The sequence below is a fragment of the Mytilus galloprovincialis genome, chromosome 7, assembly GCF_965363235.1.
Source record: "Mytilus galloprovincialis chromosome 7, xbMytGall1.hap1.1, whole genome shotgun sequence".
Lineage (NCBI taxonomy): Eukaryota > Metazoa > Mollusca > Bivalvia > Mytilida > Mytilidae > Mytilus > Mytilus galloprovincialis.
The window spans coordinates 13,744,089-13,758,501 of record NC_134844.1 but is presented as its reverse complement, the minus strand read 5'-3'; the positions used below and the strand labels follow the sequence as shown (position 1 = coordinate 13,758,501).

The window sequence follows — 14,413 nt, the reverse complement described above, 5'->3', positions numbered from 1 at the left end:
AGTATTAATCGACATGGTCTTATTTGTTTGCATATTGAACACGACTTGTTATGTATGTGCATGTTAGTGATCATGTTTACTGATTTGCTGAAAAAAATACACAAGTTAATAAGATGTCTTTAATTTGAATGTTATAATATAAAGCAGTTACAAATTCTATGAATTCATTCAAATAGAATGACAAACATTCTTTTCTTAATTCTTAAGAGGCGTGATGAAAACCATAAATACATACTTCATTAAAAAATACTATAATTCAAAATTAAGACCAACAATTTGTACTTCTTCTGTTCTTTTAAAAACTAGTTTGAACTGATATTTAATGGAATTCTATTTTGTATTTGATCGGTTGAAATTTGAAAATCACTTTACTACATGCTAATTTAATCTTGACATATGTTGTTTTCATTTCTGTAACCAGTGTGTAAATATAAAAATAAAGAAGATGTTATATGATTGTCATATCAATAAGACAACTCTACACCAGACTAAATGACCGATATAGGTCATTGTGCTTGAAGAGTTTTCTTCAAAAATGAGCGAAACCCATACAGCATAGTAAGCTTTAAAAAGGCACCAAAATGACATTTAATGTAAAACTATTCAAACGTAATAACTAACAGCTCCTCTTAACATGCTTATTATTTCTTGAATATATCGCACTTTCTTAATAAACGATACAATCAAACGAATTTTAAATAAAACACCTTCTTCTTAAAAAAAATAACAAAAAACAGTTCAAGGTAACACAAAGATATACGTATGTATAAAAGTAACCGGAATTTCTATATCAATATATGGCCTTTCGAGAAATTTACTTTTGTAAGTAAAATATAAATGTTATATGTACAAATAATGTCTTCGACAATTTAAAACTTAAAGTTTACTTAAACGTCAGAATATGAGTAGTATTGTAAAACAGTATGATAATGATTGTATAACAAAACGTCCGAAATTCTCAGGCGATGAAAAATCTATTTTAACATGTTTTTCATGGATCGAAGTATTCTATAACTCCCCTTTGACGAAAGAGGCCATGGCTTTCGGTGCATTTGTGTCGAATCCAACAACATCCATCATAAACTTGTCGCTCGGATCAGCAATACTAAACCCATTAGTAGCCATTCCACAGACAATCAAACGAGAGTCTAGGATTCCCGAATATTTCCTGTATTCTTCTAGAGCTTTCGATGGATGCATATTTCCAAAGAAAGTTTCGGAATCTGTGTACACGACGAAAACATCATACTGTTTTTTGTTCTTATAAGCATACTGCATTGGAAGCGAACAGTCTGTACGTTGGAATGGTAAAGACGAACATTTATAAATGACAGACTTCATAGTGTCTGTTGCTGAAACGTCTAGTTTAGTAAAATTTTCAGAAAAAGCAAGGACATCGCAGGCCTTTTCCGTTTTTGCGGTCAGTAACATCATTGCAGCAGAGGCATCACGACAGGTAATGTGACTGGAACCATGAACAGGTGCCGTCATAGATCCACTAACATCAACAGCCAATAGATACCTTTTGTTTGTTGGTTCAACAAACTCGAAAGCTTTATAGAAAGCCCCCTCTAAAGCGTTCACAATTCTATCGTTTACTGGCCATGACAACTTTCCCTTATCTCCCCTCCCAGCTTGATACTGATACCACGCTGTCATTATTGTAAACGGATGTATTTTCGCGTTCTTCAATATAGTTTCACTACCTAGTTTTTCAATCACCAAATCTTCTCTAAACTTTCCCTCTTCATTATCCGATTGAAACATCTGAAGGCTGGACATTTTCCCTAGATTTCTGATCATTGCAGTCATCGGCATCTGTCGGAACAAAACGCTCCAAATTTCGACAGAGTCAAGCATGGTAGTCGGTACATGTTCTCTTGCAAGCTCATGAAGCGCAATCAGCTCTTTCATGCTTTCAATTTCCTGTCGGGGACATTTCTTTGCTTTTTCCACTCCTTCCAAGAAATCTAAAACTTCTTGAACGTTTCCATTGTCGGCCATCGGCACTGGGTCCGTTTTTGCCTCATTTAGACCTTTGACAATATACTTAATGACTTTGCCAATGGCGTTTGTTTCAGGTTTGATGTGCGCCAATCGAAGAACATCTTTATGATTCCAAGAATGTCGACTTTGGTACTTTGTAACGTGGTATGCAAGTTTCTTTGGCTTATCTTTGTAACTATTGTACCATTTCCCTATGGCTACCCTATGGGCTCTTCCCCATCCGCTTCCTGCACTTTCATTCTCGCAATATTTCACGAACTCAAAAAGATGTGTAGGAATGCGACAAACGTCACTTAGTGCACGATATGCAGCATTTTTTGTTTTCAGATCGTTTGATCTTGCGCAAACTGATAAGGCGTAGATAGTGGTATTCTGTTTGCAAGCCCTGCCATTGACGCTGACGTCACGAATGAAGTCTACAACCTTTTCGCCCTGATCAGTCATTATCAGCCTGAAATATAAGATCTTAATTTTAAATATGTGAACTCTGAAATAAGTAAGTTTATCTGTTTCAGAAATCAATTAATCAAAACTACCTTACTGGGACAAGTATAATAATCCAAGATCAAAAGAAATAAAATACTTCGCTGAGTGCAGCCTGATTCGACGCAGAGGTTGAACCCTGAACAGTTGGGGGCAAATTTGGATACAATATTCAAGCTTGATACTGACTGACTTTTGATTGTGATCATTTTTTCCCCCTCTATAATATAGGTTTCTGCATGTCCCTGATACAAATTAAATGTGTTCAAAGCTTAAGGATGTGAAGGTGAGGTAAGGTAATAAAAAATAATAAATTAAGAATTTGAAATTGATACTATAAGCTGGTAGAGCATTCCTCAAGGATAGAAATAAGCTAAACATATCGATAGGTCATGAACCTCCTTTTTGAGATATTTGAGATTCAAAATATGGCGGGAAAAGGCTGACTCGGACTTTTACCTTATATTTGCATTGGTATTGTTTGGGTCTCAAAACAAAAGAAAAAAAAATAAGAATCTTCTAAAATTTTGGTAAATGACCTTTCATGAGCTATTTTAAAAGACTTCTATGAAAAAGTAAATTGGTGTTATGGGCAAAATATTTTACCTTGCATTGTACGGAAAAAAACGGCAAGGAGTCCGAACATTTGACACAAATTCCCAAACCTCACCTTATTACATCATTAAGATCTAACACATCTATTGCGCAATACTGTGCAATTGAAGATTTCTTCTTGAAACTTTTCAAAGATTTGAAATTTGAAAATAAAAAAAAAGAAAATAAATGAATTTCTTTAAAAAATTGAATCCCCCAAACTTTTGGACCCCCCCCCCCCCTTGGAGCAATTACCCCAAGACTATCCCATCCTTTTCTTAGTAGTAAAATTTCAGAGAGATCCACAAGTTATTTTTTTCCTTTTTTGGCCCCTTATTCCTACATGTTTGGGGAAATCACGCTCAGACATAATCCTAGCTTCCCTTTGTGATATGGGACCTTGTGGTACAACGTCAGAGAGATCCATACACTTACACACAAGCAATTTTCCGGAAACTACAAAAATGGTTATCGATTCCTAAACTGTTGGCCCCAAAACCACCTTATTATATAAGAATCCCAACCCTCTATATACTTGGGGTATTTAACATTTTGGTACAATTTCAGAGCAATCAAAATACTTATAGAAAAATACTTGTTTTAGGCCACTTTTTGACCCTCAATTCCTATACGGCTGGTACCATCATCCAAAAAATCAATCACAACCTTCCTTTTGTGGTAATAAACCTTCTTAGTAAATTTGAACTTTGCAAGTGCCATGTGAGTATGGACACAACATTCAAGCTTCAAACAACTTCGATCATTAGCAGCCAAGTTTGTTCAATATTCAAAGTTAGTCAAAGTTTGATAAAATAAATTAGGATCATCACTGATGAATTATTCACTAGCCTGAAGCAGAATTTGACGAAAATTATACAGTTACGTTTTATTGGCCTTTTTAGAGATGATCTCTAAATCCCCTTGAGCAAAAGATTCCATCAAATAGTTTACCTTTGTTTCACTTCAATGTACATTATTTTCCTTTAATTACTTTACACATACAATTCACGTGTTATCCATCTCAAGCTAAGGGGTTAAATTAATGTTCACATGAATACGGCTTTAATGAGGTCGAATTATTCACTTGCAAGAGAATAATTTATAATCAATTTCATTTCATTAATGGTTGAGATAAAAGATATATATATATATTTTAGATTTTTTTTTATATATTTCGTAGCTAGTGTCCCTTTAAATATATTCCACAAAAAAAGAATTATCAGTGACCTATATTTATTAGTAACTGTTGTTAACTTCTGTGACATTTGGTTTTGTGTGGACTGGAGAGTTGTCTCACTGGCAATCATACAAGTACTACATCTTCTTAAAATGTCAGTAGGACCTGGTTATATCCAGGTAAATCAAAATACATAATTGATCATAGTTTCCAACTAATGATTTGTGCATGTGCTTCAAAAGTCAGTATCTAATATCGTTTAACGACTTCTTGGTGTAAATATATTATACTGTGACTCACAGGACCACATACAAAATATGTTGTTAAACGAAATATTAAGATACCCTGCATTTATCATGCTTTTCAATAACATATGTTCAAAGATATTTGTAAATGATTGAGAACAGATATTTACATAGACATAGAAACACATGAAAGTTCCATGACACAGGTACTTGAATATATCAATGAGACGGTCGACTATACATATGATATGTATATCCATACATATTAAATAGTAATGCGACTAAATTTGTTATAATAGTCCCAGAATATGAACAGTCGACCTTCCCATGCATATTGTCAGTAATTATTAGAAACAAGTGCATGTAAACCATGACACAACTTTTCGAAGAACAGTCAATATATATAATATTGACACAGAAAGTTGTGTAATTGTTTAAAATCACTATACAATTTTGAATTCACTACTTAAAATGTATTGTATACATATCTTAAGTCTTATATTAGTTTACCTGTCTATACTTTGAACATTTTCTCGTTTGAGTTCTTTCTCAGAACTGTAATATGTTCCTCCTTCAGCCCCTAGTATCAGAAATCTCAAAAGACGAGTAAAATCGTCAACTTCATACGAAAAACCTCCTGCTTTATTCTTTGCTTGTCCAACAAGTGCCTCCATTTGCGGTACTGGGTTTCCAGACGGTTGTGTTTGGTTTAAAAATGACATTCTTAAATCGTAGATATATAAACAATACACAATATATCAATTTACACCAAATAAAATGGCTACCGCACCGTAACCGTTCTGCGTGCTAGAATGTTCCTATAAATAGTAAAGGGGATTTCCATTGTATATTTTGCATTGTTTTAGTAATATTGCACAAAAACAAACATTTAAAAACAATGATTATTACACTCATTGCTTCAGGGGTTAGGTTCGTTACAAGAATATAAAGTTTCAAGAATAATTCGTGACAAGAATAGTTTTTCTACTTTCGATTTCTAAATGTGTATGCGCAATCCGTTTTAAACAAACATTTCTGATGGCGGGAAGTACAAATAAATAATTTTGTCTTGCTATTCGAGTATAGAACTTTTTTAAAATTTAGTCCCGAAATTAATTGAATACGAACAATGTTCATTGTTGTTAAATATATGTTATTTCATTTTGAGAGGTTTAGCTAGTTATAAAACTTCTACAAGACAATGTCTGTATAGCAAGTCGGGAATACAGTATGCCAGTGTTTGTACCCATTGCGTTGTGTTGGAACTTTTTCGGTTTGTTTAGGAACCGCCGTTTTCCTCGGGTTCGATATGTTTGTTATTTTACTTTTTAAAGTACTAGCCACTTCATGCCCGGGAGTTGTCGCCATCGACCCCCTCCTGTTACATTGGAAAGTATGACTTGGAAAATCCTGGTTCACTGCAGTGTTCGGGAGTAGGTTTTTGAATAGACATTTTGCTCAGATATTATCTTTCACAGTACTGTCAGAGCGTATACAAAACATCACTACAGTGCATGGACATGTGTATTCTTTCCCGACGTTTTTTGCTAAATATTTCCGAGGCGTCGCTTATTTCTGATTTCAACAGTGAGACCAAATGAGATGAAGGTATCAGAGCGGGATAAGGACCGATATACTACAATGAATGGGATTGTCAAAACCTACATTCCAGAGGAGCTTTTACCATTATTCATTTAATTACATCATTTAATTCAGTTTGTATAATTTCTATAGTTTCATAGTTTCATAGTCTATTAAAGAAAACTGCCGCAGAAGACTGCATAACAGGAGCATATTATACACAATATAAATTACAAAATAGTTTATTATACAAACAGTATATTGAAATTGCAGATTTTTAATCTTTTTAGGACGGGGCCATTCGTGTCGCTTTGACACATCTAGTCTATATATATCGATCAATTATGTAGTTTTTACCTGTTCAGAGTATATTGACCGAGGACGAAATACGTCTGCGATTGGATTTTGCTGTCGAAAGTATCAGGTATAAGATATTCCTAATCGTGGTGGTCTTCGGGCAAGTCTAAATGATATTTACTTTGAATGTGAATATTATAAACTTTCGTCTTCTTTATTACATATATTATACAAATACAGCCTTTGTATGAGGTCGATACAAGGATATATTGACCTGAAATAAGTATATTGACTGAGGACGAAGTCCGAGGTCGATATACTTCTTTGGGTCGATATATCCTGTATTGACCTCATACAAAGGCTATATTTGTTATAATTTATTATTAATTTCCGACCATATAAATTGTATCAAAATCGTCATTTAGGATTATTGGAATTTTATAGATATTACATTGTCTCCTTGACAGTAACAACATATTAGTGGTTATTTCATTTCCTTTTTTTTTTTTTACATGTATTTAAAGATTTTTTGTCAAATAATCGATGACAGATATCATGTGTTATAAAACGTTAAACAATATCTTGAAATTCAGTACATGACGTCACAAAGTATATCGGTTTTTAGATATTCTAAAAATAACCGTGCGATATGCTTTTTGCCAATCGGAACAACTCGGCCTTTCTGGTTGCACGAAGAAATAACAGCTATTGTACTGCGTAGCGAGAATGGCCGAGTAGTTACGATTGGCTTTTTGCCGGTCAATATGCTTTTTGCTATCCGCCGTTTTTTCTCTACCTTCGAAAATATAGTTTAACATGTGACTATCTCTTAACGAATCAAATTTGTTAAAATATACGAATTAATATTATTCCATATTGATAAAATATTAGTAGGTTTTTCTATATGAATGGGATTTTGAATAAATAAGCATATTCACCTGCGGAAAAAAGGATATTCACCGCGCAAAGCGTCGCGTGCTTTTACGTGTATAATTTTGGTAAAAAACGTTTGAGGTACAATTGGTTTTGGTAAATATTTTCCATAACATTAATTTCTCTCGGAATATGGAATAAAACAATTAATGTCTTTTGTTTCGGTTAATATGGGGTTTAATTGACTTTTGAAAAACTGATATTCACTTCGGCCGTCGGCCTCAGTGAATATCAGTTTTTCAAAAGTCAATAAAACCGCATATTTACCTCATTAAAAGACAGTAATTGTATAATATTATATTATTAATTCGTATATTTTAACAAATTTGATTCGTTTAGGGATAGTCACATGTTAAACTATATTTTCGAAGGTAGAGAGAAAACGGCGGATAGCAAAAAGCATATTGCACAGAGCATATTGCACGGTTATTTTTAGAATATCTAAAAAACTATTTACTTTGTGTGACGTCATGTAATGAATTTCATGATATCGTTAAACGTTTTGAAACAAATGATATCTGTGATCGATTATTTGACGAAAAAAATCTTCAAATACCGAAGATGTCAAATAAACAAACAAAAGAATTAAATAACAACTAATATGTTGTTATTGTCAAGGAGACAATATGATGTATAAAATTCATACAAAATCAAATGACGATTTTGATACAAATATGCATAATGGTCTGAAATTAATAATATAACAAATATAGCCTTTGTATTTGGTCAATACAGGATATATCGACCCAAAGAAGTATATCGACCTCGGACTTCGTCCTCAGTCAATATACTTCTTTCAGGTCAATATATCCTTGTATCGACCTCATACAAAGGCTATATTTGTATAATAAAAAATACCCGTGCGATATGCTTTTTGCCGGTCAATATGCATTTTGCTATCCGCCGTTTTCTCTCTACCTTAGAAAATATAGTTTAACATGTGACTATCCCTAAACGAATCAAATTTGTTAAAATATACGAATTAATAATATATGTTTATATTCATCCTTTTTCCGAAGGCAACCGTTAAGACTATGACATATCTTAAGTTACTTTAAACATATATACTACTAGTATATGTTTTGGTCCATACGCGTATAAAAAAACTAAATTTTGACTTATTCATTCAAATTGTAGCCATTGTTTTTTAACAATTTTGTAAAACTTCCACTATTGTAGTCCTGAACGAGTTATTATAACTTTAAATGGCTACACACGTTTAAATGGCCTAGTTATATAGTTCCATAGGGGCGGGGATACACACTAACTGAGTTAGTTCAAAGTGTCGACTTTGTTCTCTTCGCTATTTTGTGCTTTGTATAGAATATTACCATAAAATCAATATAATTGGATTGAAATAACTGAACTCAAAGATGTCTGCATGTTGATGTTAAAATAAAATGCATAAGTGAATCGAACAAGTTGAGATATATAAACACAATAAAATGGGAAATAAATAATAGGAAATGACAATTAATCATCTCTTTTATCATAAATTTTGGACTTAAGCTTCCATTTAACGATATAGATATCAAGATCCAGGATAAAGTAATGGTCATTGTTTGTATCGGTTTGATTTAAAGGTCAGTACAACATGATACATTTCTTTAGTGTACATACTAAATATAAAAAAGAAGATGTGGTATGATTGCCAATGAGACAACTATACACAAAAGACCAAAATGAAACAGACATTAACAACTATAGGTCACCTTACAGCCTTCAACAATGAGCAAAGCCCATACCGCATAGTCAGCTATAAAAGGCCCCGATAAGACAATGTAAAGTCCTTCCAATATTCTAAAAGTGCTCCTACATTTTTGTATCAGATGTTTCGATGGGTCTTTGCCGAATTTAGTCATAAATTGTAACTAATAAATATACAGAAACAGATCCGCAATAAGTGGTGCAATGTACATGTGCAAGTCCTCATTGGAACTCGGAATTTACATAGCGAACAAAAATCTAGTAAAATTTCAAGTGCAGTTATCGTATCAAAGCAGGCCCAATTGACATACATATACAACAGATGTAGTTCTTTTGTTTGTTGTTACTTAAAAAGACCTGAAATAGTTTGAATATATATTTGCATTCTGACTTTTTAAATAGCCCATTTAATAAGGTGTGGGAGTATTTTTCTTAAAGAGATTATGAAGCAAAGTGTTAAATAAAGCAGAAAGTCAAAACTTTGATCAGATTCGAAACCACCAAAGGGGTGGCCTGTTAATCCAACATATATACCCTTGTTTTTCTGTTGCAGTCCAATTTTTATGCCCTTGCAGAAACTTCCCTTTGTAATATTGATTATTTGCTTTTATCCTGAATTTGCCAAAAATATTTGCCTGTGAGCTTTCATTTATCAATCGCAAGACTGTATATCGTCCCTTGTAGCGAGGGATATGTAAATAATATATAATGTCCGTCCGATGAACATAGTGAACATTTCTCCTCCGTGCCTGTTTGTTTTACACAGCAGGATTGCTTGCCATCAACACGACGGATGTCACATGTGAAGCAGGATTTAATAACCGTTCTGGTGCACCCCGGTTTTTGGTGGGGTTCATATTGCTCAGTCTTTAGTTTTTTATGTTTGTTTTTTTAATATTGGTTGTCTGTTGGCCTTCTTATTTGTTACACATGATGTTGTCAGTTTATTCTTGACTTTTTTGTTTGAATGTCCCTGTGGTATCTATCGCCTCTCTTACAGTTGACGATATTGTTTTATTTTGTTTCGACTCGCAATTTTTACGGTTGTAATGAGACGGACCATTTTGAAATATCTTAACATTGACACCTTAGTTTGTGAATGCTATTCGTTCTAGCTCGTTTGAAAGAAAACTGTAATACTTAGAAGAATTGTTAGTCTAACTCTTCACGTTTAGTTGACCATATAGTATACAGTCATTTTGAGTCACAATGATTCATAATGAAACTGTTTTGACACATCGAAAACGCAAATCATCCAAGACCGTTTGACTAATTTAAAGCTCTCATAACCCGATTGATTCATGTGACTGACCATATAATATCGTCATACTAATTAACTATTTTCGCGGGAGCAATTGCCATAGACCTTGAAAACGCTTATACTTGTTACATTATAGGATAGTTTGCCATTATGAGTAGTTGACCAATTTATGTAGTCAATTTGATTTTACTACATTTTTTACTATAATTGTTCACTATTTGACAGAAAGCTCTCATACTGGACAGGATCGTTTAAATTGTCGTTATATGTTGTATACAATATAATAACATCGTTTTTTGTGGAAGTTATATTTGGTCAAATACTACAGTACCACAGTGACACCTTGTGGCAAATCATAAGGGTATCATTTACGTGAATTAACTTCGGTGTAGCAATCATGTTCATAAGATGCTTTGGTGACAAAGTGTTCTATTTAATTGAGCAACATTAATATTACTATAACATAACAAGGGTTAAAGGGACTATCATAAAGAGTCCCCCCCCCCCCCCCCCCCGATGTTGGCTGTTTTTTTTCGATCACATTTGATTGAAATAGGCAATATTTTGTCAATATTTACCATGTCCGGTAAATGTTTACCAACATGTTATCAATATAAATATACATATGTTTTTATAATTGGGTGTATCATTTGATTAACAACTAAAACCATCTATTATGCTAAGTGACAGAATTCCGATTTTCTGAGAGACACGTGAACAGGTTGGTCTCGCATTCGAAATTTCCTTTCAATTTCATTCAAATACAAAAAGGAACATCATAAAGCTTTTCAAAGTTATTGAATTACCAAAGGTACATGTACGGACAAAACAGACGAGAGGAACAGAAATGCATTTATTCAGATGAAAACAAAACTCATCATTAAAATTTCTTACAACCTAATTTTTGGCTTAAGAAATGAGAGACCACGTCTTATTTTACAAGGAAATATTGAAGCAGTTGTTTAAGTTATTGTTTTTTTTAAAGAAATTGAAAAATTAACGAAAAAGTACGTGGTACAACAGTAACATTTCCCTATGGATTATCTTTTAAAGAAATCTGAAATTATTGTCAAAATAGTTGAATCAAGGCCAACAACATTGAGCATGTCGATATCTGTCTGGTCTGTTACAGTGAATTCATTGCTCGCCATTCCAACATTCACGAGACGAGCACGTGGGATACCAAGTTCCTCCCTGTATTGTCGCATAGCAGCCGATGGGTTCACATTGTTATTAAATGCCAATGAAGCTGTAAAGAACACAATGGCGTCAAATTTCATTTTGTTTTCTCTAGCCCAATTTATTGGCTTACATGGATCACAATAATCACAAGTACCATTGATAGAAAACTTCTGAGAGGCAACCTCAAGGTTGTCGGATTGATCTAAATTAACGGGATATAATTGGTCTTTGACTAGAACAACTTCTGTATTATCCGCCATCTTTGCAAATATAAAAGCCATTGCCACTGCTGTACTGCGTGCAGAAACCTCCTTCATTCCATTAGCAGGTTGCATCATTGCCTCGCTTCCATCCACGGCTATGAGAATTCGCTTTTTGATTGGTTCTACAGAGGCAAATGATTTGTAGAAAGCTGTTTCTAAGACATCTGCGATTTTGTGATTGACTGTCCATATTAAACGCTTGTATGGGCCCGAATGACCTCTTCTATATGAGTTCCACGCAGTAAGAAGTGTAAATGGATGAATTCGGGCAAATCGAAGATTTTCAACATTTTCTAATCGACCAATAACATGGGCCTCCTCCATTGATCCGTTTTCCAGGAGATATAGTTTTGACAGCTTCCCTAGATGTCGTATTAATGCTGTGATGGGCATCGTGTAGGTGAGACTCCGCCAAACTTCAGCAGACGTCAGACTTGTTGTTGGTAAATGCTGATGTGAGAGTTCATGATCCTTGATCAGCTGACATAAGAGTGACGTATCGTTCGGAGAGCAGTTTTTAGCCTTTTCTAAGGCCAACACAAATAGATATGCGTTGCTTATCATTCCATCTGATGTGTCAATATCGTCGACATTTTCTTTTCCTTTTGCCAGATATCTAATTGCAAATGCACTATGGGGGCCCTCTGGTTTAACGTGTCCAAGACGTATGACATCTTGGTGACTAAATGTATGTCGACGCCGATATTTTGACCCAAGCCTTAGAAGCTTCATTGGATTTTTCTGAAAACTTGGTTGGTTGTACCAATGTGACACTGCTTTTCTCTGCGCTCTTCCCCATCCCGACGTTTCTCCACTTAACTCCTCTGCATACTTAATAAATTGGAAAAGATGAGTTGGCAAGCGACAAACCTCTATAAGACTCCGATAGGCTGTAGTCTTCGTTAGTTTGTCATCACATCTAGCACATAGAGCTAGAGCATAAAGAAGTGGTCCTTGCTTTGGGGCCCGACCTTCGATGCTTATCTGTTTAATAAGATCAACAACCTCTCTTCCTTTACCTCCCCGAATCAACCTGAAATAGTAAGTTATTTGTTTGTTTACTTATTATAATTAACATGAGAAAACCCCAAAGAAATACAAATTTCAATCATGTTAAAGGAAAAATATGACCCCCCCCCAAAAAAAAAGCTCACCTAACCTTTTTGACCCCTCCAAAGTTTTTTAAAATTTTAAACATAATTTTCATTTCAGGAAAAATGTATAATTTCATAGAGTTCCATAAAAGCCCCTAAAGTTGCCCTTAATTTCTAAAAATTTCGAACAATAATTACTTCAAACCAAATCCCAGCCTTCCCTTTTAATTATGGAACCTTGAAGTATAATTTCAGGGAGATCTAGTTATTGTCAAGAAACTAGAAAAATGCCTTTTTTTATGACCCTTAATGGCAATTACCCCCAACCTCTTCATAACATGATACACATTTTTAGCGGTCGTATAAAAATGTAAATTCAATGCGCTGATTTTCTTTTTTCATTTTCTTTACGCAAACCTAAACCTAATCATTTGAAACCCCGGATAACAAGAATGTAAACTATTCGGGAGCTATATGACAAATGAAGGAGACAGAAAAGAGTAGCCAACTCCATTTAACTGCAAATTCGTCTGGAAAGGTGTCGCGAGAATTCCGTGAAGATTTTTAATACAACGGTTCTTATAGGTTTCAAAAACAAATCTAAATCCTATATTTTATAAAATGTTGACGCCGGGATAAACAATTGCTATATATATCGCCTTCTCGGTTTTAACCAAATGCGAGACATAAAGTTCTATTCTGACCGCTCGTTGATTTTCTATATAGGCTCAAATCGTGATTTAAAATATTTTGAATAAAACATAATTGGTGGACTTTTGTTTAATTTTTGAAACAAAATATGAAATATATGTAAATGCAAACCGTAATGCTGTCATTTTTTATGCTTAATGCTATTCCTTAGTCAGCAGAATTTGTTGTTGAATTTAAGACCGTATACAGTCTGCGACTACATATATTTACTCAATATTAAACCAGGTGGTGCTCTGTGCTAAACGACATCAGCATTAATTCAATCTGAGTGCATATTATTTCTTAAGTTCTTATCATTAAGTCATTAATTGTCATTCACACTATGAAGATTGAAAACTAATTTATCTATACCAGCTGTTTACCACTACCCCTCTTTACATAGTGAGTATCCCCCTTCCCCGCCAGAAGCCTGTATAGAAGTGAACATTTGTGTAAAATAAGAACCTATATTAGTACATAGAGATAAAGATAAATTAATTTACCTATTGATACTCGCTGTGTGTTTGTCGATTTGATTATTTCCATTTGTAGCGAAATAAACACCGTCCTCTCTTCCATAAAATAGAAACCTAGTAGCAAGTTCAAAGTCTGAAACTGTGTAAATATGATTATCCATCAGTCTAGCTTGGTTGCTTATTTTTAAATGAAACTAACAGCATGGCTAACTTCAATCTATAAATAGCTGTGGACATTCTTGTTTCTATTTATATATATTTAGTGCAGGGTTAATAAATCCAAAATGAATATGGGGATTTCCAATTTTTGTTTCATTAAAAGTGTGATTTTTTTTACATAGACTTTTTAAGCACTCATGCACCAATTCATTAAAGGTTAATGATATTTGATATTATCAAAAAATACGGATATGAAATTCATTT

At 33.8% G+C, this 14,413-nt stretch overlaps 2 protein-coding genes across 2 annotated transcripts; both read right to left on the bottom strand.

The window, feature by feature from the left end:
* Positions 1-416: 416 nt before the first annotated feature.
* LOC143082361 (RNA-binding protein RO60-like) lies at positions 417-5,307 on the bottom strand. Its single transcript, XM_076258009.1, has 2 exons — positions 5,017-5,307; positions 417-2,458 (listed from the first exon to the last, which is right to left on the bottom strand). The coding sequence occupies exons 1-2, from the start codon at positions 5,226-5,228 to the stop codon at positions 1,009-1,011; spliced, it is 1,662 nt and encodes a 553-aa protein (XP_076114124.1). The 5' UTR covers positions 5,229-5,307; the 3' UTR covers positions 417-1,008.
* A 5,813-nt stretch (positions 5,308-11,120) lies between these two features.
* On the bottom strand, positions 11,121-14,151 carry LOC143084132 (RNA-binding protein RO60-like). The gene is made up of 2 exons (XM_076260541.1): positions 14,018-14,151; positions 11,121-12,763 (listed from the first exon to the last, which is right to left on the bottom strand). The coding sequence occupies exons 1-2, from the start codon at positions 14,149-14,151 to the stop codon at positions 11,326-11,328; spliced, it is 1,572 nt and encodes a 523-aa protein (XP_076116656.1). The 3' UTR covers positions 11,121-11,325.
* Positions 14,152-14,413: the final 262 nt, after the last annotated feature.

Excerpts from the sequence above, each read along its gene's own strand:
- LOC143082361 (XM_076258009.1), bottom strand. The coding sequence starts at position 5,228 with ATGTCATTTTTAAACCAAACACAACCGTCTGGAAACCCAGTACCGCAA. Across the intron at positions 2,459-5,016 it reads AATGTTCAAAGTATAGACAG|GCTGATAATGACTGATCAGG; the intron begins GTAAACTAATAT and ends CTTATATTTCAG.
- LOC143084132 (XM_076260541.1), bottom strand. The coding sequence starts at position 14,151 with ATGGATAATCATATTTACACAGTTTCAGACTTTGAACTTGCTACTAGG. Across the intron at positions 12,764-14,017 it reads CACACAGCGAGTATCAATAG|GTTGATTCGGGGAGGTAAAG; the intron begins GTAAATTAATTT and ends TTACTATTTCAG.